General features: G+C 33.5%; 1 protein-coding gene across 2 annotated transcripts in view; it reads left to right on the forward strand.

Moving 5' to 3' along the window:
* QSOX2 (quiescin sulfhydryl oxidase 2) overlaps positions 1–25,488 on the forward strand; it is a 74,094-nt gene that overhangs the window by 21,377 nt on the left and 27,229 nt on the right. The window contains exons 2-5 of one of the 2 annotated variants that reach the window (XM_051980343.1): positions 22,629–22,729; positions 24,213–24,261; positions 24,745–24,853; positions 25,153–25,243. In XM_051980343.1, the coding sequence (XP_051836303.1) occupies positions 22,629–22,729; positions 24,213–24,261; positions 24,745–24,853; positions 25,153–25,243 (350 nt within the window). The remainder of the gene's footprint in view (positions 1–22,628; positions 22,730–24,212; positions 24,262–24,744; positions 24,854–25,152; positions 25,244–25,488) is intronic. The other variant, XM_051980344.1, reaches the window with a different exon arrangement.

The following is a 25,488-nucleotide window of genomic DNA, read 5'->3' on the forward strand; positions in this document are numbered from 1 at the left end:
TTATCAAAACGTCTGTTATTGGATTTTCTCCATTTGTTCTTGTGATAGCTGTCTGCAAACGTCCCACAAAGTCAGCAAAGGGTTCATTTGGCCCTTGTGTTATTTTTGTGAAGGCCCCCCTCTTGTCGTCTTTATTGTGGAGGGAAGCCCACGCTTTGATAGCATTAACAGCAATTTGCTCATATGCTGCTACAGAATAATTAATTTGTGCTGCGACATTTGCATAAGGACCTGTACCTGTAAGTAGGTCATAGGTGATTGCAGCATGAACTCCACTTTGACTATTTTGTTGGGCTTGTATCCTACAGAGCTCACTATATTCAGAAAGCCACAAGTAGTTTTGTCCAGGTTCTAGGCATATCTTTGCTATAGATTTCCAGTCATCAGGGGTCAAGATTTCAAAAGACAAATTTTGTAATAGCATCTTAACATAAGCTGATGTAGCCCCATAAAGAGTGCAAGCTTTTTTCAGGTCTTTGAGGATATCTATATCAAAAGGAGAGTATCTTCTACTTTCTTGACCTGAAGAATCAAACTGTTGAATAACTGGAAAAATGTGGTGTTGGATTTCCAATACATTTCTCCCTTCTTCTTTGGCCTTAATTAGTCCCTTTTGCAGTCTACTCAAAGGAGCAGCTGGACGCTGTGGGGGAGGGGCTGGATGCTGGGGGGGAGGTGCTGGTGCTGTCACTGCCCCCCCACTACCCCCCCCCCCCCTCACTACCCCTCTTCCCTCCATCCCGGAGGGTGGAGTTGATGGAGGAGAGTCAATTACCTGCTCCTCAGGTGGGGCTAAAGCTGCCTCAGATTCATCCCGCCCTTGAGCCTCACTTAAGTCTTCATGCCCTGTGGGGATATGGCCATTAATCTGTTCTTTGTCTTCCTCCTTTACCTCAGGCTTCCGCATTTGGCCATTCTTAAGAGTTTTTTCCTTTTCTCCTAAAACTAGTACGGTATTTTAAGGCCATCTGTATCGTATTGTATAAATAGAATGCCTCGAAGGGAACTGACTGAGGGTTGTCAATGTTATAATCAGAGATCTGTTGACCAACCAATGCCCAGTTACCCAGAGAGATTTGCTCTTCCTCTAAGAACCCAGGGGAGGTGCGTTTTAATGTACCCAAAAGTTTAGCTGCGTGTTCCCAAGATACAACTAGCCCTTCCTCTTCTATCAGGTCACGCAGGCTTTTTATAACACCACTCCTGGGTGGGGCAGGGGTTGGGGGGTTTGGGGTGGGGGATGGAGAATCTTTACCTAGGATCTGTCCCATTTCAGCCAAAAAGTTACTGCTTTCATTTTTAAGAAAATAAGTTCCCTGTTTGTCTTATACTCACCTAAGTTCCTGGTCACTGGAGACTTCTTCAGTGAAAGTAGGGTCCTTGGTTCCCACGCTTGGGCGCCAAATGTAATGACCGCGTGTTTAAAGTCAGCCGGAGTCAGGAATTCAGGTTAAGGGAAAAATCTTCAATATTTATTGAAGTGAAGAGGTGAATAAAGATTGCGATAGCAAATATAGGCGGTTGCGACAGGAAGCCAGCTAAGAGAGAGGGACGCGAGCCGAGCCAACCGTGGAGGTACCTGTGGCAATGGCCGTCCCAAAAGTCTCCCCTCCCCTTCCTTTTCCACTCCCCTGCCTCCACCCACCAAAATCGTCATTTCCTATACAACACATCAGGACTTGCACAAAGAGTGGGTGGGGGCCATTCTCTCTCCAAGCTTATCTATTAATAGAGTATGGTTCAATTACTATTTAGCCTCATGTGCTTGGGACCTCAGTGCATCAACTCAAGCCTCAGCCCATTACAGCTTTTCTCTTCTCATTGCCATCTGTTTGCTCATGCCTTGTAAGAGAAACTTTTAAAAATGTTGATTAACAAAAAACCAAGTTTAAATGCCTGAGGCATCCCACTAGAGACTTTCAAACTTGATATCAACCCATTAATGATTAATTTTTGGGTTCAGTCTTTCAGCCAGTTTCAAGTCTACTCAACTGTGTCATAATCAAGCCTATATCTCCATGCATAATGAGAACATGACAAACATTATCAGTGTTTTGCTAAAACCATCATGAAAAGATAGAAAGTTGGTATTTTCCCCATGGTAACTCCCACAGGGATATCTAGAAGATAAAATGAAATAGTGTATGTAAAAGGGCTTTTTGCTTTTTTCCCACTTTATGTACTACACAGTTGATAAAGATGGCATTCCTTTAAGCATAGGTCTGATCATGTCACTTCCATGCTCAATGAACTCCAATAGTTTCTTGTTATCTCTGTAAACTGGCCTTTAATGCCCTTTGCAACCTGACTTCAATATATTTTTCTAGATTTATTTACACATTTCTTTCTTTACCGTCCAGTCAAACTACCTTCCTGTTTGCTCATATATTCTTTCACCTATTTCTCTGACTTAGCATAGACTGTTCCCCATGTCTCTAATTTCTTCCCACCTCATCTCTTTCTGCAATTTAATATCTTCCTAGATTCCTCCAAAGTTAAATTTAAGGACAACCCCCATCATAAGGCTTTTTTTCCCCTGATCTCTCTAGTTATTAGAATCCTCCCTGCACCTCTGATATTACTTTGTATGTATCTTGTATCTACTTATACTAGCTTTGTATCCCCAATAAATAGCCTGGTGCCTAGCACTTTGTACATACTTAATAAATGCATGCATGCTTGCTTAAATGCTACATAATTATAAATTATCATAATAGTTGCTTCTCATAGGGTCTGAGACTGATTTTGTTCTCATTTACCACCATGCCAGCTTACTGAATTAACCAGACTTACTAAAACATGTGGCACAATACAAAATAAGAATGGCGTTTAAAATTGCTATTTAAAAAAATCTGTGTTAGGAATATTAATCTTAGATCCAGATTTCACATCTGAAACTCCTTTATTCCTTTGACAAACAAAGAAGAGAGGGGAAAAAAGGTATTTTTGAACCTATTGAGAACAATTGGCATTCAAAAAAAGTCCAGATCTTGAAAATAATTCCCTCTGAAAATTATCTGATGGTCAATTTTTATCTTAAGATTTATCCTAGTAGTTATTTATCCTTTTGATATTGGTTTGTTGTAGTTTTCATAAATCCATTTTGAAAATTTCTGGAAAGTGATCAGTAATTTTCATTGTATAATATATATTTAGTAGTTTAACAGGTATCTAGAATGTCCATCTTGCCAGTAGTTTGATAATTAAATCATGTCTACTTAAAATCCTACACTACTTTCTTTATTAAAAACATGTTTTGTTATTATGAACTTGATGAACATCAGCAAATATAAGCATTTTCTTATACAAAGAACAGAAAAATAAAATTGTATATGACACTGTGAATCTTTATTACAGTTTTTTAAAGTACATATTAAAGATAATTTTGTAGTTCCAACACTTCCCAGATTGTCTATGTCCCATATAGACTTTCTTCTGTTGTTCTGCTTATTTTAAAAATATTTTATTGAAACTTTTTTGTATTTAGCATCACTTATTAGGATCCCTTATTCCCTCCTTATAACTCTTTTGCTCTTCCCTCTAAATAAAAATTTCTCTCTATATAAATAAATATAATGAAGCAAAACAATACATATATTGGTCATCCAAAATTTTTTGTCTCTTTTTCTACCTCTAATCCATAATCTTTCTGCCAAGAAGTGGAAAGCAAGATTCATCACCATTTTTCTGGAGCTGTAATTAGTCATTGAAATGATCAGAGTTCCCGTAGAGTGTCAGTGATTGTAAAATATTTAAGACAAAACTAACTGCTAACCAGTTGCCTCTGATGAGCAAATAGGCCAAGAGTCTCACAAAACAGCAGTGTGCCCCACTGGCCCTGCTTCAAATACAGACTCTTTTTCCATCATCTAGAGAAAAGGACTAGTTGTCCCCACCAGCTGCCAACTACCACCCACAAGTCAAGCAGTTTGGTTGAAGCAAAGCATTCTGAGCAACCAATGGAAGCCAGCATGTGTCAGATGAATCAAATCTCTGCTACAACCTTGATTTTCCCCTCTTCCCTCAGATTCTGATGTTGAGATAGCCTAGGGCCCTAAGTCCAAGATTCTTGGAAATAGTAATCTCCACTACCTCCCCACTTTCTTACTGACCTTGCTCCAAGCTTGGGCTTTGCAGCTGGCATGGAGAGGAGCAATCACTTTAGAAGGGACTCACCTTCCTTAACATCTCAAACACTAACCGCTGACCAGCTGCAATGAATAAGTATATAAACCCAAGGTCTCCAGGGTGGAATGGCCCCAAAACTGATCTTGTGTCCAGCCTAACTTCTGCAGCCATTATAACAGGAAGCTATCATTCTCCATGGAAATATGGCCCGGCAAATAATTCCTTCAAATAATACTGAAGTTCCTAGTTCTTGAGCAACCACTGCTACTGATCAATCCAAACAAAAAGAAAGTTCTTGCTACTAAAGTCCTTGTAACTATCAAATGGTTCGACATGAGAAATAGATGTGATTATGTCAGTGGAATTGACGTTGAGATGAATTACCAGCTACTTTTGTTGTTGAACCTAATGACCATGTAGCTTTTTCAGATAACTTGTAGCTGAAACTTCTTTTATGTGCTATCTCCCCATTGGAATGTGAGTTGGAGCAGGTACTTTTCTATTTGTATAATACTTGAACATATGTGTTTAGTAAATGCTTTTTCATTAATTCTTTAAGAGCTTTACAATTCCCTTCTTCTACAGTGTGGTAGTCATTGTAGAAATGTTCTTCTGATTCTATTTGCTTCTAGTATAAGTTCTTTGAGATTCTTCTAAATCTATCCTTTCATCATTTGTCATGATACAATATATTGTAATTTTTTCAGTTATTCCCCAATTGATGGGTACCCACCTTGTTTTGAGTTCTTTGATACAAGTGCTGCTCTAAGTATTTTGTACATAAGGTTTGATCTCTTTCTTTGATCTCTTTGTGTTATTTGCTTAATAGTGAAATCACTAAGTCCAAGAGTATTATAGTTTCATGACTTTTGGGGTATAGAACCAAATTGCTTTACAGTGGATCACTTAAGAGCTTTACCAACAAGACATTATATTGCTTTATGGTCCCTCCAAAGATTGTCACTATTTTCTATCATCTTGCCACTCTGATGAAGAGAGTATAGAGCCTCAGAGTTCCTTTAACATGCATTTCTCATTTTTAATAATGTTTTATTTCCCCCATTATACATAAAAACTTCTTTTAACATTCTTTTATTTTTTTTAAGTTTTGAGTTCTAAATTCTATCCTTCCATAGATTATACATGTATAATCATTTAAAACATTTCCACCTTAGCCATTTTATGGAAGAAAACTAGAACAAAAAAGAAAGAAAGACGAGAAGGAGGAAGAAAAGAAGAAAGGAAGAGAAGAAAGAGGGAGAGAGAGGAAGGAAGGAAATGGTATGCATTGGTCTGTATTGAGATGCCATTTTACTGGAGATAGATAGCAATTTTCATCATAAGTCTTTTGTGATATTCTTGTATTATTGTATTGCTGAGAATAGCTAAGTCATTCACAGCTATGTCATTTTACAATATTGCTATTACTATGTACAATTGTTGTATTGTGTAAAATGTGTTCTCCTAATTGTTCTCACTTCACTCTACATCAGTTCATTGTAAGACTTTCTAGAATTTTCTGAAATCATCTAGCTGTCATTCTTTATAGCACAATAATATTCTTTCACAATCATATTCCACAGCTTGTTCGGCCATTCCCCAATTTATGATTCCCCTTGATTTTCTATTCTTAGTCATCATAAAAAGAGCTGTTATTGTTTTTGTACTAATAGATCCTTTTCCCTTAAAAAAAATCTCTTTGGTAGACAAACCTGGTAGTGGTATTGCAGAATTAAAGGGTTGCATTTCTCATTATTAATGGGTTGAAGCGTTTTCTTTATATAATTGGTCATAGTTTGTGTCCTGTTCTCCCCCAACTCCTCCCCTCCCCCGACTTTTTTTGAGAATAGCTTACTTGTATCTTCTGATCATTTTATCAACTGGAAGAATAATACTTGTTTTTATTTATTTATTCATTATGCATTTTGAATATTAGGTTTTATCAAATATTTGCTGAAAAAGATTTTTCCCAGCTCGTTTTTTTTCCAATTGTAATGTTGTTAATTATGTAAAGCTTTTAAATTTTATTTGATTTAAATTGTCCATTTTATCTTCTCTTATCTTTTCCTTTGTTTGGTCTATAATTCTTCTTCCATTGATATTTCTTTCCCTGCCCCTTTTATTTGTTGTGACATGACTTTTATATGTAACTCACATAACTATCTGGAGCTTGTTGTAGTATATATTGTGGGAGATATTGGTAAAAACTTAATTTCTGCCAGACTGCTTTCCAGTTTTCCTAGCAGTTTTTGTTAACAAATGAATCCTTAACCTATTATTTGTAGTTCTTAACAACACTATGCTTTTTATAGTTGATTTCTTCTAAATCTTGTGTAGCTAATCTGTTTCATTAATCAACTTTTCACAGCACTCTTTTCTTTACTATAACCTATTAATACTATTAATAATTTGCAGATAAAATTGCTATTAAGCTCTGTAATCTCACTACTCAGACCTATAAATCCAGCATATGTGGTTTCTACTTTTAAAAAGTCCTATGATAAGGAAAAATTCAGAATGTTGCTCTGTGATATGCGAAGTGAAACAATTTTACTATAACCTTTTGCTTCGTTACATATCTGTGAGTGTTTTTGACTTAAAGATTCAAGAGAGGAACATAGCTTATTGAAAAAATTTAATATCAGGAGACCTGACCTGGGTTCTGATCCTACCTTCATTAAACTTTGGGCTAATCACTTCTTTAAATCTTAATTTCTTCATAAAAATGTATCTCCTTCCTCACAGGTTGTTACAAGACAGATGCTTTGCAAAAGCCTTATATGTGTGAGTTACTACTAACAGGGAAGTTAACTAACTATTGTAAAGAGTTTTTTAGGGCTAATTAATGCTGAACCATAATTCAAGAAGCTTAGAGTTGGAAGGAATTTCAGAGCTCATATAGTCTAACTCCTCCCCTGAACAATAATCTGTTCTAAAATATATCCACAAAGTGATTCAAACATCTTTCTAGTGAGAATGAACCTACTGCTGCTGCTGCTACCACTATTACTAGTTTACTATGTACCAGTTACAATGCCAAGCAATTTATAAATATTATTTCATTTGATTTTCATAACAACCATGGAAGGTAGTGGCCATTATTATGTTCCTTGTTTTACAGATGGGGAAACTGAAGCAAACAGAAAAGGGATTTGCTCAAGGTCAGACAATTAGTAAGTGTCTGAAGCTGGATTTGAACTCTAGTTTTCCAGACCCCAGATTATTGGGATTATTAATTTCCCCCCGTTTATTAAGGCTGTTCCTAAAATATGAAAGTGTATTGGATTTTGATTTCGAGGACCTTGTTTGAATCATCAGATCTGACACTTAGTACTTGTATAATCTTGAGCATGTTACTTAGTATCTTCCTCAAATATAAAATGAGGGGATTGGCTAGATTAGATCAAAGCTTCTTAAACCTTTTTTAAATCTTAAATCTTTTTTGCCCAAGAAATTTTTACATATTCTCAGGCATGTAGGTATATAAAATAGATAAATAAATCAGATATTTACTGATAATAAATCATAATTTCATGACCTCCACATTCAGTTATGAGACTCAAATCACAGTTTGAGAATATGGGAAGTAAATGATCTTTAAGATCTCTTTCAGATCTAAGTGTGGTATGAGGATCATTTGAACACACTAATTCAGGTATGGTCTCACTTGTTCACTTATTTTAATCCTTTCTGATTTTTTGTGACCCCATTTGGATTTTTCTTAGCAAAGACTAGGAATGGTTTGCATTTCCTTCTCCAGCTCACTTTGTAGATGAAGAAGTGAGACAAACAGGGTTGTGTGGCTTGTGTGGGGGGGAAAAGACCACCAGCTTAAATAAATCAAGGAGATTTCTCAAGGTAAAAGCAGAAGGAATTTTATTAAGATTTCAAGAAAAATGGCATCTCTCTCTCCCAACAAGCAGTCAGATAAGGAGAGGCGACATACAGTAAGCAAAGAGTATTTACATATGGATCTGGGGTTATGCTCACTTATAGGTTGGACCTTTGCCCTGATTTGTCAGAACAAATGACCTCACCTTCTAAGTCATAAATGAGGAAAAACTTCTAATCCAACTACATCTTTAGAATTATTAAATTACCTTATATGGGAATTTTAATGCCAAGATGAGACTGAAGTCTCACAAAGAAAAGGGCTATATGGTCCCATTCTTTGTAAACCACATGATTTCTGGAAAAAGAAATTTGGGCCTGGGGTACAGGTGACCTCTCAATTTTTAGAACAGTCTCCATCTTGTGAGACAGCTTTCACAGTTTACTTCATTCACTTGTTCACGATCACTCAGCTACTAATGGTCTAAGAAGGGATTTGAACTCTGGAAGATGAGTTTTCTTGATTTCAGCTCTGGTACTCTATCTTTTATATGTACCACCTACCCATCCCTAGGTAATTTGACTAGATTAAAGTAAACAGAATTATCATTTCCCTAGTCTTAGACATTGTATCTTTCTTGAGGTAACCTAAAGCTTTACTTAGCTTTAAAAAGATAATAAATTTTCTTTATTCTGAATTTCAGTATCAGTTTTCATAGAAAAAAGAGGCTGTAATCTGTATGTAATCTAATCTAATTTGTATAGTTTACTGGTGTGTGTGTGTGTGTGTGTGTGTGTGTGTGTGTGTGTGTTTATGTGTATGTGTGTATATATATACACACACATACCAGTTTAATTATTGAATTTATTCCTTAAAATGCTCAAAGATATTTTTCTTTCTTTTTTATATTAACCTTTTATTTTCAAAATACATGTAAATATAGTTTTCAACATTCATCCTTGCAAAACCTTGTATACTAAATGTTTCTCCCTATCTCCTTCTCCTGGACAGCAAGTAATCCAATGTAGGTTAAGCATGTACAATTCTTCTAAACATATATCCACATTTATCATGCATCAAAAGAAAAATTACATCAAAAAGGAAAAAAAAAGTGCGAAAAAATATATACATTTTTATAAATTGTCTAGGAAGTATTAAGCTATGAAGATTTTTTTTGAACCCTAATTCTTTTACCTACAGTTAGCTATAGCTAGCTTACCTAACTTTGTGTCATCTACAGTTTTTATAAGCATGTCTTTAAGTCATTGATTTTAAATAAATTAAGTAGTATCTATCCTTTTTTTATTTAACTTTGTTACAAAGATTCACTTTTAGGAGTAGGTTTGAAGAAACTGCAATATAAGGACAAAAGCTGTCGCTAAGATGTCTTATAAAAATAAATTTGCCTTCTTCCTGCCTGTCCTCCCTCTCTCCACAAACAACTGCAATGTAAAGCTGATCACAGAAGTCCTAAGATACACTTATCAGAGCCCTCCTTCCAAATTAGAATCAATAATAGATATTATGACATAGAATCAATAATGACTATTCTTGAATCTGATCAATTCAACCAGTTCTGAAATTCGGTAGCTAAGTGACATAGAACAGAGCACTAGACTTGAAATCATGAAAACCTGAGTTCAAATCTGTCCTTGTATCTTTAGTATTTGTAAAGTTAAATGTAACTTTATCTAACACTGGTCACATCACAACCTCTATCTGTCTCATTTTCTTGTCCTAATATAGGGATAATAATAGCACCTATGCCTCAGATTGCTGTGAAGGTAAAATAAGATAATATTTGTAAAGCTTTTTGTAAACTTTAAAGAGTTGTGTTGATACTAGTTATTTTTTATTAGCATTAATAATATTGTTACTGTTATCTAAAGGGTAGATAACTTTATCTAACACTGGTCACATCACAACCTCTATCTGTCTCATTTTCTTGTCCTAATATAGGGATAATAATAGCACCTATGCCTCAGATTGCTGTGAAGGTAAAATAAGATAATATTTGTAAAGCTTTTTGTAAACTTTAAAGAGTTGTGTTGATACTAGTTATTTTTATTAGCATTAATAATATTGTTATTTTTATCTACCCTTTAGCCTCTATGTCTCCATTTTTTACTAGCAATGAGCAAATGTTTTATCCTCTCTGAGACTTAATTTTTTCATCTGTAAAATGATGATGATAAATTTATTTTACAAGGTTATTCTCAAAATCAAAAATATTATAATGAAATAATTTATGTAAAGCTTTTTAAGTCTTAAAGCATTACATGAACATTGGCTATTATTATCTATAATAAAAGCATGGAAGCCTGTTTCAAATGTTTGAGTAAACTATATTTGTGGTATTCCTTTACTCTACCATTCTAATAATCCTGTCATGAAAGAAAATCAGGTTAGAATGGCACAGACAGTTCTTAATGAAGCCATGCTGGTTCTTTGTGATCACTAATTCCCTTTGTGAGATGTTAATTAACCATCCTTTTAGTAATGTGTTCCAGAATTTTGCCAGGAATTGCCATTAAGCTCTTTAAGATCAAATTTTAAAACTCAATCGTTTCTTTAAAATACAAAAAAAATTTAAACTTTTTTTAAAAAGTCCTTATCCAGTTTTGCAGCACCTCTGTTTTTCATGATCTTATAAATATCACTGATTCAATAATTATATTTTCCAGTTCTTTCAGGATCATGGGGTTTAGTTTGTCAGGGCCTGGTGAATTGTACTTATTAAGCACTCAAGATGCTCTCTTATTTAATATCTCTCTACTTAATAAAGATTTTAATTTAGTTGCAACTTTTGTTCTGGTCTTTCTAGTTCAAAGATAACTTTACTTGGGAGAGAAAACAATAACAAATGAAAGATGACACCATCTTTTATTATTATCATTGTTTTTTTTTTTTTTTTTTGGTTCTCTTTTCTGCAAGTTAAAAAAAACAAAACAAATCAATTTAGCATTCCTCATTCTAAACTAGCATAACTTTCCTGTAAAAGGACAAATTTAAATTATAGGACCCTACTAAGATTTAATATTAATTTTCCATTACTTGCTATCACTTCCATCTGTGGTACTCATCTTTTTAAAAATCAGATTTGATTGGAAGTAACTCAAAAATATATTTTATCACCAGCATGTGTAGAAATCTGCATAGGTGATGATTTTAAAATTATTTTATACAAAAAATAACCAAGCTGATACAAATAAGTTTTACTGTGAAGAAGTTAAAAACATGGTTTCCAGCTCTCATTAAGAGCTATGGACCACCTCGCCCCCTTTTTTTAAAAGGCAATGGGTGAGGAAACTCCACTATAATCGCATCCCAGCTGGTGCTCTTTAGCCTAAGTGTTTAGCTGTGGATGGGCTTGTATTGTTATAAAAGTAGTCTATTTGCATTTAGTTTTATAGTGTTTCTCAATTCATTGTAGGTCTGGATCTGGACAGGTGGAAAAGGCAGGAGGAGGGGGAATAGTGAAAGTTGAATGAGACAGATACCCTGAAGCCAAACTTTTTTTTTTTGGCATTTTATTTGATAAAATAGACTGTTGTATCTTTTGTGTCCCTGTGAATACCCTTCCATCTGCTGTGGGATGCTTGCAGTTACTGCTGGCGCCTGTTCAGCTGTTGATATGGCCAGTGTAACTGAAATTCTCATCAGCTGTTCCATCCTTCCTCATTTAAACATGCTTTTACCACCACTACCACATCATCAACAACAATAACAACAACAGTAAAAACTCAGATAAATTTCCTCAGTTTCCTTTGAAATACCTGCCTGTTTGGGTTTGAACTTGAAATGTTCATGCTCTCTATTGGAGAGAAAGTTTTAGCAAGTGTTTTGTCTTTGAAAAACTTTTCAAATACATTAGTTCATTTACAAGAAGCTTCATAAAAATGTAGGACATGCCCCAAGCATTGACATGCTGAGTAATTTGATTTCCCTCTTCCAGTTTTCTAAGAGATAAGAAATTAAAGCATTCTAGCTATTTTACTTCTAAGCAGTAATGTTATTAATTCTGTGTTTCAGTTCATGTATATTGCAATTGAATTTTAAGCTTCAGGTAGGATTTCCCTTGTAAATGAGGGAAAGAATAATTTGCCAATTTAAAAAAATTTAAGATTTTTATTTTGCTTTAAATTGCCTACATTTCCCAGTACATTAACTAAATTCTTAAAAATTTCAAGATGAGGGTAATTTTTAAAAGTATAAGTATAAATCTTTGTAATTAAGCAACAATTTAATAATTAAAATAGTTTATTGTATGAAGTGAGATAGCAAAGAAGTCTGGTTCTATAACCAATGGATCAATGAACCAAACTAACATTTCATTTTTGGTAGCATGATTGTATTCCTTTAACATATTACTTCTGTGCTTAGCATAGCAATAACTCTGAGTTCTGGAAAGCTAGGAGCTTGTAGGACACAAACTCTGTTAGATCATGTCAAGTTGCAAAGACTTCATTGGGCCTGATGAAGTACTATACGTTTGTATCCCAAAGAAAGTTCAAAGAGAGTTAACAATAGCGTTACGGAAGAGCAATAAATTTTTCAGCCCTGATACTTGTCTTAGACATTGTAATAGACTAAAACAATGAGGGATAGTGATTTGAGTTAGAAGTTGGGAGCATCTTCATTGTTGGAAGCACAGATTCTAGAAGTATTGAAATAAATAATTATTTATGTGTCTTGAAATATGATTAATAGTGCTGCCTTTTATTAGCCAACCAAATATGCACTCTGCCTGAAGACAAATAACAATGCAATGTAGAGTCCTAAAAATGCTTAGTCTAGACAGCTAGTGGTACAGGGGGTAGAATGCTGGATTTGGGGTCAAATCAGAGGGACCCTAGTTTGAATCCTGCTTCTTACATATTACCTCTGTCATTCTGGATAAGTTACTTAATTCTTATCTTTAGTTTCTTTATCTGTAAAATGGAAATAATAGTAACACCTGTCTCAGTGTTGTTGTAAGGATCAGATTAGATAAAATGTAAAATGCTTTGCAAACTTTAAGATACTAAATACATGATTGACTATTAGTTATTATTATTATGAGATAATGTTTAGCACTGGTGTCAAACTAAGTACTATATGTAGTCAATGTTTTCTAAGCAAATTATAGTGAGGACTAATTTTTAATGCTTTCTTTAGGAGGGCACAAATAGACATTTGGGGGACCAACAGTGATGGGGTTCAGTTATCATAGATCAGAGGTTTTTAAATTTTTGTGTCATAAATCCCATTGACAGTTTAGTGAAGCCTATAGACCTCTTTTTAGAGAAATACATTTTTAAATAATTAAAGAAAACTCTAAATTTCACCTAAAGGAAAATGAAAATAAAGATGCAGATATTTTCACATACAAGTTCATAGATGCCCTAAAATCTATGCAGAGATCTATTGAGAGACCATGGACCCCAAATTAAGAACCCTTGCCATAGATAGTTAGCTGTCCTAGCATTATGAAAATAGGTTGGGATCAGTTCTTTATTATCCTCATGAGCTGGTAAATGTTGTCCACGTTCTCTTTTCCTCAGCTGTGAATATGGCCTAATTAAAGTTTGAAGATGATAATATTAATAGCAGCCAGGTAGTTCAGTAAGTAGAATCACTAGTCAGACGATAATAATAGTATCTGCCTCATAGAGTTGTGAGGTTCAGATGAGATAGTATTTATAAAGCACTTGGCTGGCAAATGCTAGATGTTTAATAAATGCCTGTTCTCTTCTTCTCTACGCCCCATTTCTTATTTCTCCACCTATATAGCTAGTTTTTTTTTAAGTAATAAGAATTTAGTTCCTTTGTATCTGATAGGATAGGATATGGATGACTGAATCAACAAACATTTTTTAAGCATGCTGCATACCAAGTACTCTGCTAGAACCTAAAGAAACATTTTGTACAAATTTGGATTTTCGTTATCTAAATTCAATATGGAAAACTAGATTATGTCCAGCTTCCGAGTTATGATTTTAATCTATATGAAACTGAAAAGTAATTTTGAAGAAGCATATTCCCCTTTCTAATGTTCCTTAGTAATATATGGGAAAGTATAAAACCATGTTTTTCTTATTGGGTTGTTTTTTTTTTTTCTTTTGGCATTAATAATGACTTCATATTTATTTTGTGCTTTGTGGACATAAAGTACTCCCACAGTCATTGTTTTATATAGTCCTAATAGCAACTTTCCATGAATAGTAAATTCATGTACTATTATCTACATGAATTTATATTCCAAAGATTGTACTAAAGCCTTTTGTTGATTATGATAATTCACATTTATATAGAACTTTAAGGAAATGGTATACAAACTCCATGTAATGAAGCTCCCTCTGTGTTTGTGTGTGTTTTAACAAACCCAGGCTTTTTATAAAACCATCTATGAAAATAATTATTAGCTCATAGTTTATTCAAATAAAATTTAAAATTGATTATAATTTTGTAACACATAAATCTCAAACAAGAAAATAACAATGTACAGATATCATTTACCATTTTAATACTTATGATTTGTAACATAATAATCACAATTATATCATTATTAACATAAGTATACTTTTTGAGTACAGTTCCTCAAAACTTGATGGCATTCATATTGGTTCTCATGATTTTTCAACCATGTCATCTCATCTTTTTTTTCTCTTTTTCTTCTATTTTAGAAAACCCCCTTATCACAAAAAATGTGAGTAGTAATAAAATGCATACCATCTATTTTTCCTTGATAAGCCAAAGAACTCATTATTCAGACATAACTGAATCATGAGATTTTCTGGCCCAGTTATTTTACTAAACTATCACAAGGCAAGTCTAGTGGTTTTTCTTCAGGTGGAGTAAGACCAACAATATCATCTTTGTCCTTTGCAGATAGGTTCTTTTTTCACTTGTGTTTAGAAATATCTAGGTCTTTATCATTTAATGATAATTGCTGTCAAATGATTAATAATTAGTTCTAGACTATATTCTATTTCGTGTACAAAGTAGACATTTTAAAAATTAGGAAATGTAAAAGAATACTTTGAATGTTTTCATAAAAGAAACAATAAATTCAATTTTTAAAAAATCAAGCTATGTAGTTGAGGTTTTGCATTGATTTATTTAGAATTCACAGCTTTTCAGAAGTATCCACAAAATATTTAAGTTTCAGGAGGAAATTTTTGTCATAGGATATCATATGATAATGGATATCATATCATAGGATAAATTTCCCTTATATTTAATAATCATCACTGAAAAATGATGATTTTGTTCTTTCTATTTTTTAAAGTCTAATACTCTTTTAAATGGTTTGGCATGAGAAAACTAGTGTGTTTTGCAGTAATATAGAAATGCCCTGTGTTCTGCTCTCTGTCATCACATAATTTTGCAAAGAATTTTCCCAATGATGTACTGATTTTCATAGTTTATTGCTCTTGTCATGATGTGAAAAACTATATCGAACTCCTCTTTCCTATTTCTCAATTCAAGTGATTATAAAACATGCATTATGTCCATATTGCACAAAGGGTCTTATTTTATAGTTTTTGCTTCTAAAATCTATGTTTTGACAAGATATCAACTGAGCCAAATTCGTTTAACTCAGTTTTCCCAGAATGTACCATTTTCATTAAAACTTTGTCAATTATAATGAAAATTTCTATTTATATGATGTTGTCGTCAATAGATTTGTAATATAGCAAATGTTTCATAGCATAGTTTCAACATTATGCATATTTATTCAAATGAGTATCTTTACATCTATTGCTTTGTCTTTTGGTAATGCAAAATAGGAAAATTTTAGTTTCTCAATTAATTGATTTTTAAAACTCTGGGTAGCTAAGTGGCACAGTAGATTTAAATGTTGATCCTGGAGTCAAGAAAAGTTCATTTAAAATCTGACCTCAGATACTTATTAGTTTATATGATCCTGGGCTAGTGATTTAACCTCCGTCTGCCTCAGTTTCTTCAAATATAAATTCAAGTCTATCACATTGCTAGTAAGTGGCATAACTAGGATTTCCATGCTTGTCAGTAAACTCCAAACACAATGTCCTTTTTGTTACTCCGCTTTGCCTATGAAATAACCATTTGTGTCCCATCATTCAGTCAAACACCTGGTAAATTCAATGAAATAATTAAGTAACCGGTTTACAGAATTGTAATTGTTTAACTAGGTTTACTGGTAAAAATTCATTTAAAATGGTTAATCTGGCAGTTTCCTAAATTATACTGTTCTAAGAATTCTAAGAAATTAAATAGTTAAAACTTTCTTGGGATCTTTTTTGGAGATAGCACTCCAAGTGCTATGTAAATGCCAAATTATATGTGTATGTGTATTTATATATCTATTGTTACATATAATGGGAAAAATACAATTTCTGAATTCACAATTTTTTTCCTTCCATTATAGTGCTTTCCTTTTACAATGTTTGTTCCTTCCATTATAGTGCTTTCCTTTTACAATTTAAAATTTACAATTTAAAAAATTGTGAATTCTGAATTTAGAAATTGTATTTTCCCCATTATTTAGAATGGGCAAGAATATGTCCTTTTTTTTTTTTTTTTTTTTTTTTTTTTTTTTTTTTTTTGTCTTTCCCCATTTCCTATCATAGTACCTGGCTCTAGATAGGAATTTAGGAAATACTTTAGGTGAATTAAATTAAATTGATAGGACCTGCTAAACTTGATTTTGACATATCCTTTAAGAACCCTAATTAACTCCTTGCCATAATGAGACATCAGAGTAATTTAAGAAGAGGGTAAATTCAATAGAGGGCAAACATAAAAAGATGAACAATCAGCTAAACCAGATTTAAACAATACATATGTCAGTACTTGTGTAATTGCAAAAGAAAAAGACTTTGCCACCATCTCGGGATCCTAGGACAAGTCACAGGGTCTTAGCTTCTCTATCTGTAAAATGAAGAGTTTTGACAAGGAACATCACTAGGAAAGTTCCTTCCAATTCTGTTATTGCATCATTCTATGGTTTATTGAATGGTAAATGAAGAGAGTGCTGTAGGAGATATAGATTAAGGCAGGACAGGACATCTTTCTTCTTGTTAGTCAAAAAAAACTTCGTACAGGAAGTAACATTGAAATAGGAGGAAGGCTGAACTTAGTGGGAGTGGGGAAGGGAGTTAAGATGACAGATGACAAAGTACTCTTTAAAGTGTCATACTTAAGTTTTTACTTTTTACACATAAACACTTTAGTCTGAAGTCTTGGACAGTGACTTACCACTTACATTTTTTTTCCTTTTCAAAACATTCTGTTGCCATCTGTTATATTAACTGGATGAGAGTATTAACTATTCTGTAGTTCTATGCAATTTGAGAACACAAAAAGATATAACCTATGATCCAGGACAGCTATAATTATAATTCTTTTTTCCTTTTATCCATTTGACATAGCCAAATTTTAAAAATTTGCTTACCTTGTCCAACTAATATGTAGTGTGTTCAATATTTACTTATTGGTCATAGAGACAATGCTTTCATTTTATTTCCTTGATTTTTATACATATATTCACCTAATTTTACAGAGCAAAAATAGCTTCATATTTTAAGCAAAGTTGGTGAATTAAGTAGAAAATATCACAGAATACTTGATACATATGAACTTTTAAATGTGTACAATTTTAGTGACTCATTTTAAATTCAATATGTTCTTGCTCCTCCTCTCACATTTTCACATATCTTCACATATCTAGTGCAACAGCACTAGAGAACACATCACAAAAATGCTCAAAGAAAATTGTTCATATGAGATAATGATGATGATAATGCTGGTCATAATGATGTTTATGATTGTTATTACAGCCTCTTAAAGTTTATAGTGTTTTTCTCAAAACAATCCTGTGAAGTAACTAGCATATTATTATCCCCATTTTACAAGTGAGGAAACCAGAGCACAGTGAAGTGACCCAACTTGTCCATTGTCACAAAGCTCTAAGTTGAGCCTGAAATTTAAAATCAGGTCTTAAATTTTATTCTGTGTTTCAAAGCTTCCCATCAAGATTTTAATGATATATACTTTAAAGTCAAACTAAAGAGGTAATTATGCTTAAGAATCTAGAGATCATCAAAGAAATCTTAATCAATAGCAGAGCTAAAATCTATAATTAGATTATTACTACATAATTTAAATTTCCTAGTTATAGGGGGGAAATCTAAAAGTAAAGAAAAAGTAAAAATTTTACCTTCTCTTCCAAAGTGTGACAATAAGGAGATTTTTAAAAAATAGTACATGCCAGCAATATATTTGATTTGATAGGCCAATTATTACTTGCATTTACCAAGTTTCATATTTACTTTTATTTGAATTAAAAATTTGCAGCTCTTCTTAAAAGACCAGCTTTGTAAACCGCATCCCTTCATCTGTAAACACTTGTTTAATATATCTCTAGTTGTATTAGACACTGTCCTTTCACAGCAATTTCTGTTAACAGACCTTTATCAATGAAATCATTGGCTTTGTGAGCTATGCAGTATTTTGAGCTGCTGAGTGATCTGCAAATTCAGCAGATTTCAATTTGCTTTATTGCCATCTATGATAGAAGATGCATCTATTTTGTTAGGGGTTTTATACCTCTTACTCATTTGACAGAAAATAATATTAATGTATTTAATTGATGAAGCAAAAAGCAGCAGTATTTGTTTCCTCAAAGGAGAAATCTAACAACCAAGATAAGCATCAAAGAAACCAATTAATTCCTTTTTGGCCCTTTTTCCTCATCATCTTTCAAGTAAAATCATTGGATCAATTAACAAGCACTTGAGTGCCTGGTGACAATGCAGATACAAAACAAAACAAACAAAATGAGAGTGTCTGCTCTCAAGCAGCTAACATTCTATGGGGTTAAACAACATGTACTCATATAAGTAAATAAAATATGTAACAGGTAAATACAAATTAAATTTTGGAAGGTGTGCTAGCATTTGGGTAGATCAGGAATATAAGATGTATTAAGGGGTATAATGCTTTTTTTTTTTTAAATAACTTTTTATTGACAGAACCCATGCCAGGGTAATTTTTTACAGCATTATCCCTTGCATTCACTTCCGTTCCGATTTTTCCCCTCCCTCCCTTCACCTTACATGTTGAATAGGTTACAGTATATCCTAGATACAATATATGTGTGCAGAACCGAACAGTTCTCTTGTTGCACAGGGAGAATTGGATTCAGAAGGTATAAATAACCCGGGAAGAAAAACAAAAATGCAAGCAGTTTATATTCATTTCCCAGTGTTCTTTCTTTGGGTGTAGCTGCTTCTGTCCATCCTTGATCAATTGGAATAGAATTAGCTCTTTTTATCGAAGGGATCCCCTTCCATCAGAATACATCCTCAAATAGTATCGTTGTTGAGGTATATAATGATCTCCTGGTTCTGCTCATTTCACTTAGCATCAGTTCATGTAAGTCTCGCCAGTCCTCTCTATATTCATCCTGCTGGTCATTCCTTACAGAACAATAATATTCCATAACGTTCATATACCACAATTTACTCAACCATTCTCCAATTGATGGGCATCCATTCATTTTCCAGCTTCTAGCCACTACAAACAGGGCTGCCACAAACATTTTGGCACATACAGGTCCCTTTCCCTTCTTTAGTATCTCTTTGGGGTATAAGCCCAGTAGAAACACTGCTGGATCAAAGGATATGCAGAGTTTGATAACTTTTTGAGAATAGTTCCAAATTGCTCTCCAGAATGGCTGGATGTGTTCACAATTCCACCAACAATGTATCAGTGTCCCTGTTTTCCCACATCCCCTCCAACATTCCACATTATCTTTCCCTGTCACTCTAGCCAATCTGACAGATGTGTAGTGGTATCTCAGAGTTGTCTTAATTTGCATTTCTCTGATTAATAATGATTTGGAGCATATTTTTATGTGTCTATAAATAGTTTCAATTTCTTCATCTGAGAATTGTCTGTTCATATCCTTTGACCATTTATCAATTGGAGGATGGTTTGATTTCTTATAAATTAGAGTCAGTTCTCTATATATTTTGGAAATGAGGCCTTTATCAGAACCTTTGACTGTAAAAATGTTTTCCCAGTTTATTGTTTCCCTTCTAATCTTGTCTGCATTTGTTTTGTTTGTACAAAAACTTTTCAGTTTGATATAATCAAAGTTTTCTCTTTTGTGGTCAGTAGTGATCTCTAGTTCTTCTTTGGTCATAAATTCCTCCCTCTTCCACAGGTCTGAGAGGTAAACTATCCTATGCTCTTCCAATTTATTTATAATCTCATTCTTTATGCCTAGGTCATGAACCCATTTTGACCTTATCTTGGTGTATGGTGTTAAGTGTGGGTCAATGCCTAGTTTCTGCCATACTAATTTCCAATTTTCCCAGCAATTTTTGTCAAATAATGCATTCTTATATCAAAAACTGGGGTCTTTGGGTTTGTCAAACACTATATTATTAAAGTTATTGGCTGGTTTGTCCTTTGAACCTAACCTGTTCCATTGATCAACTAGTCTATTTCTTAACCAATACCAGATGGTTTTAGTAACTTCTGTTTTATAGTATGATTTTAGATCTGGTACAGCTAGGCCACCTTCATTTGATTTTTTTTTTCATTAATTCCCTTGAAATTCTTGACCTTTTGTTTTTCCAAATGAACTTTGTTGTTATTTTTTTCTAGGTCATCAAAGTAGTTTTTTGGGAGTCTGATTGGTATAGCACTAAATAAATAGATTAGTTTAGATAGTATGGTCATCTTTATTATATTTGCTCGCCCAATCCAAGAGTATTTAATATTTTTCTAATTGTTTAGATCAGACTTAATTTGTGTGGAAAGTGTTTTGTAGTTTTACTCATAAAGTTTCTGATTTTCCCTTGGCAGATAGATTCCTGAATATTTTATACAACCAGTAGTTACTTTAAATGGAATTTCTTTTTGTAACTCTAACTGTTGGGTTTTGTTAGTGATATACAAGAATGCTGATGACTTACGTGGGTTTATTTTGTATCCTGCAACTTTGCTGAAGGTGTGGATTGTTTCTAATAACTTTTTAGTAGAGTCTCTGGGGTTCTCTAAGTATACCATCATATCATCAGCAAAGAGTAATAATTTGGTTTCCTCATTGCCTAATCTTATTCCTTTAATCTCTTTCTCAACTCTTATTGCCAAAGCTAGAATTTCTAATACAATATTAAATAGTAACAGTGATAGTGAGCAAACTTGTTTCATTCCTGATCTTATTGGGAATGGTTGCAGTTTGTCCCCATTACATATGATGCTTACTGCTGGTTTTAAATAGATGCTACTGATTATTTTAAGGAAAAGTCCATTTATTCCTATACTCTCAAGAGTTTTTAATAGGAATGGATGTTGCATTTTATCAAATGCTTTTTCTGCATCTATTGAAATGATCATGTAGTTTTTGTTAATTTGATTATTAATATGGCCAATTACACTGATAGTTTTCCTAATATTGAACCAGCCCTGCATTCCTGGTATAAATCCGACTTGATCGTGGTGTGTTATCCTGGGGATGATTTTCCGTAGTCTTTTTGCTAATATCTTATTTAAGATTTTAGCATCAATATTCATTAGGAAGATTGGTCTATAATTTTTTTTCTCTGTTTTCAACCTACCTGGTTTAGGTATCAGTACCATGTCTGTGTCATAAAAGGAATTTGGTAGGACTCCTTCAATCCCTATTTTTTCAAAGAGTTTATAAAGCATTGGGGCTAATTGTTCTTTGAATGTTTGGTAGAATTCACATGTGAATCCATCTGGTCCCGGGGATTTTTTTTTAGGGAGTTGATTAATAGCTTGTTCTATTTCTTTTTCTGAAATGGGACTGTTTAAGCAATTTACTTCCTCCTTGATAATCTGGGGAGCCTATATTTTTGGAGGTAGTCATCCATTTCGCTTAGGTTATCAAATTTATTGGCATGAAGTTGGGCAAAATAACCTAAGGGGTATAATGCTATCATTTTAAAAGATCGATTGGAGTCAGGCTGTAAAGAGTTTTAGATGACAGGAAATTTTGTTTTATATGCTAGTAAGTGATAGAGATCTGTGCAACTTCTTGAGTAAAAGAGTGACATTATCAGACGTGCTTCAAAAGTGTCACATTGGCAACTGTGGGGAATATATTACAGAGGAGAGATGGTAGAGACAAGGAGATTATTTAGGAGGCTATTGTAATAGTCTTGGAGAGAGATAATAGGGCCTGAAGGAGGGTAGTGATCCTAGAAGTTGAAAGAGTGAGCAAAGAGGAGTTGGAAGTATTAAGATTCCTTAAGTTTTTGGAATTGGGTAGAAAGGAGAGAGCAAAAAGTGAAGGATAATAACAAAGTTGAGAACTAGATAACTGGAAGGATAATTCCTCAGCAGAAATAGGCTAGTTGCAAAGGATAGATTTGGAAGAAAGTTAGTGAGTTCTCTTTTGGAGATTTTAAAATATCTATATAAGGTGAGCTGTCCAGGAGGCACTGAGGACTGGATGCAGATCTGTGGTTCAAGAGAGACCAGGGCTCCTGTAGAGATATGGGTGTAATCTGTGTAGAAATGATCATAGAATCAACAAGATCACTTAAGAATGAGAGTATAGAGAAGAGGAGGCCCAGGACAAGTTTTGAGGGACAGCCACTGTTAGGAACATTCCCTCAGATTCATGCTATCCCTGAGCTTTCTTATAATTCCTGCCCTCCATTTTCAGACTGGGCTTCTGCCATTAGAGTTGCAGTCTTGGATTGTGCTGCAGAAGAGAACTATGATACCTGCAAGGACTATGGTATTCATTTTTACCCAACTTTTAGGGTGAGTTGCTAATCTGCTCTATTATTTGTACTTTTAGCTTGAACTAATACATCTTTCCATATAATTTCTACTTTTTCACCTTCTGTCAAGACATTTTTTTGTAAGGAATTTCATCCAAGTTGCTGCATTTATATCTCCATAGTTTATTCTTACCATTTGGGCCAGGTTCTTGAACTTTTCCAAAGACTATGTGTGTTTTGCAAATGCTTCACTACATTCTCAGCTCCCATCAGAATGGAATGTGCTGTTTTTGCTAGACTATTTCCTTATTTTTAAAACATTTAAGAAAAACTGTCTGGAATACAGAAATAAATGTTAGTAGAATATCTAGTAGATGAGTGTGCATAGTAAGACGTTTATTTTTAATGCCTTGTTTTTTTTTTTAAATGGAGGCAAGGAAACAATATAGCCCCATGAATACCAACCAATTTTGCTAAGCATATAAAAAATACTAATGTTCAGTTAAGTCAACACTGTACTCTGATATCTCTTGATAGGTTTAGGCAAGGTTGTGCTTTTTCCTCCCACTAGAGGGCACAATTTAAATTTCTAGCTTTATGGTTCCCTGGCAATTGAGTTTCAGCCTAAACAAAAGGAACAGAATCAACCAGCAGTCTAGTTTTGTTTTTTAGGTCGAAAATCCCTACTTGCCAAGTTTCCAAAATGTAAAATGCTCATTAACAAATTTTATGAGAAAAATCATTGATTAGGACACTTTCAACATTAAAATAAATTCATTAACTTGCTGTAACATCTTAACAAGTCACAGCCTCTTTGAGGGAATTTAGACTAAATTATCTTTTAAGACTCTTCCAGTTCTAACACACTATAAGTATATGCTTAGTTGGAATGCTACCTAGCCCTGGCAATAATATAAAAATATTTTTGTAGTTAAATAGAATTTATATGTATATATAATCTGCTCGGATGTATGGACAGCTTACTATGTGGAAAGATTGTTGGAACTAGACTTTGTCAAAAAGACCTGGCTTTAACTCCCATTTCTTATAACTAAGCCTACAAAGTTCATAATTCATTTAATCATATTAAGCCTCAGTGTATTCATCTGCAAATAGGGATAAAAGTACATCTACTCATTTGAGAGGGTTGTTTAGGAGAGTACTTTGTTAAACCTTAAAGTACTAGGTAAATGTGAATTATTCTTATCCGATCTGCCTTTTTTAAACTGTTATATTAAATGGGCTTATTTCTCAGACTGGTCAGAAAAAATAGTTTTTGAATATTTAGTTTAAAAATCTGATTATGTGAATAGGAATATTATTTTAAACTATGTCATATTTTAAGTTATATAATTTTGAATACAATAATGCCAGTAGAAAAATTCTGAAATTCATTGAGCCATTTTTTGGGGGAAAAAATTGTTTAAAGAGGTCTAGTTGTAAAAGCACACATAGGATTGTATATATCTATTGTAATATCTGTTAGCAAGAATTTTTCTTATTTGTTTAATTTTTTCCCTCAGTATTTTAAAGCTTTTACAAAGGAGTTCACAATTGGAGAAAATTACAAAGGTATGAATATGCTCATTATATTTGAAATAGACTAGGGTTATCTTGTAATCTGATTACATTTAAATGGTCTTTAGGCTAGAACAGTGATCTTAAAGTTAAACAGAGAAGGGGAATGGTGAAAGTGGGGAGAGTGAGCCATAAATAAGGATCCCTGTACATTGTATATCAACACAGAAAAGCAATTATTAACATCTATGTTCTATTCTGTTTTTATTTATTTTGTTAACTATTTCCCAATTACATTTTAATCTGGTTCCGGTCCTATTCAGGAATGCTGTAGCCCACCTATTTGACATCTCTGGGCCAGAGAACTCACATTATATAACCGCTGTTGGTAGATTTTACATACATCAATATTGTGACCTCTTTGTTATTTATACTCAAGAAAAAGTTAGGAGTTTTATAAAAGTTTGTATTTCTCTTTGTGTTTGGTGTTTGCCATGTAGAAAAGTAGTAGTGATTTAATTTTTTTATTTTTTTCAGCAGGAATTGATAGAGAGCCACAGACAGTAAGGCAAACTATGATTGATTTCCTCCAGAATCATACCCAAGGAAACAGACCTCCTGCTTGTCCATCTTTGGACCCTGTTACGTAAGAATATTGGTTGTGAAAAGTAGCATTTTGGGCTCCAGAAAATAAGATTACATAAGAAATCTATGTTTAAAACTCAAGTTAGTTCTTTTCAGGTATTGATTTGCTTGCTAAACCTAGGTATTAGGCTTCTGTTCCAACTTAAATTTGGGTTAGTTTGGCTGCTAGGAATAATATTAAAGGACTGCTAAGTTCCCTTTTAACTCAAAGATTCTTTGATTATGTGGCTTGCAGAAGATGGTAATAAGATGACCAAGATCTTTTGTAAATTAAATTAATTTATTTTTTCCTCCTGAAAGGTCCAGTGACATTTATCCTCTCTTGGAAAACAGTGGTGGTCATTACATTGCTATTTTGTTTGAAAGCAATAACTCATATGTTGGACGAGAGGTACTGTATAATTTTTTCCTTTCATCTCATTTTAAAAAATCATACCATGTAGTTTGTTTTCATTTGCATACAGTCAGAATTCATATTCAGAAGTGGTTAGCTGTTTCATAATTCATTTGGGCATCTTTTCAGTATTAGGTCTTGTTATTTCATTTCATATACCTTGCATTATTGCTAAATTGCATTACAAACTATTTTCCAAACTTGACTTTTCATCTTCATCTTAATCAATACATCAGTAATCA

Source organism: Antechinus flavipes, chromosome 2 (assembly GCF_016432865.1).
Source record: "Antechinus flavipes isolate AdamAnt ecotype Samford, QLD, Australia chromosome 2, AdamAnt_v2, whole genome shotgun sequence".
Taxonomy (NCBI): Eukaryota; Metazoa; Chordata; class Mammalia; order Dasyuromorphia; family Dasyuridae; genus Antechinus; species Antechinus flavipes.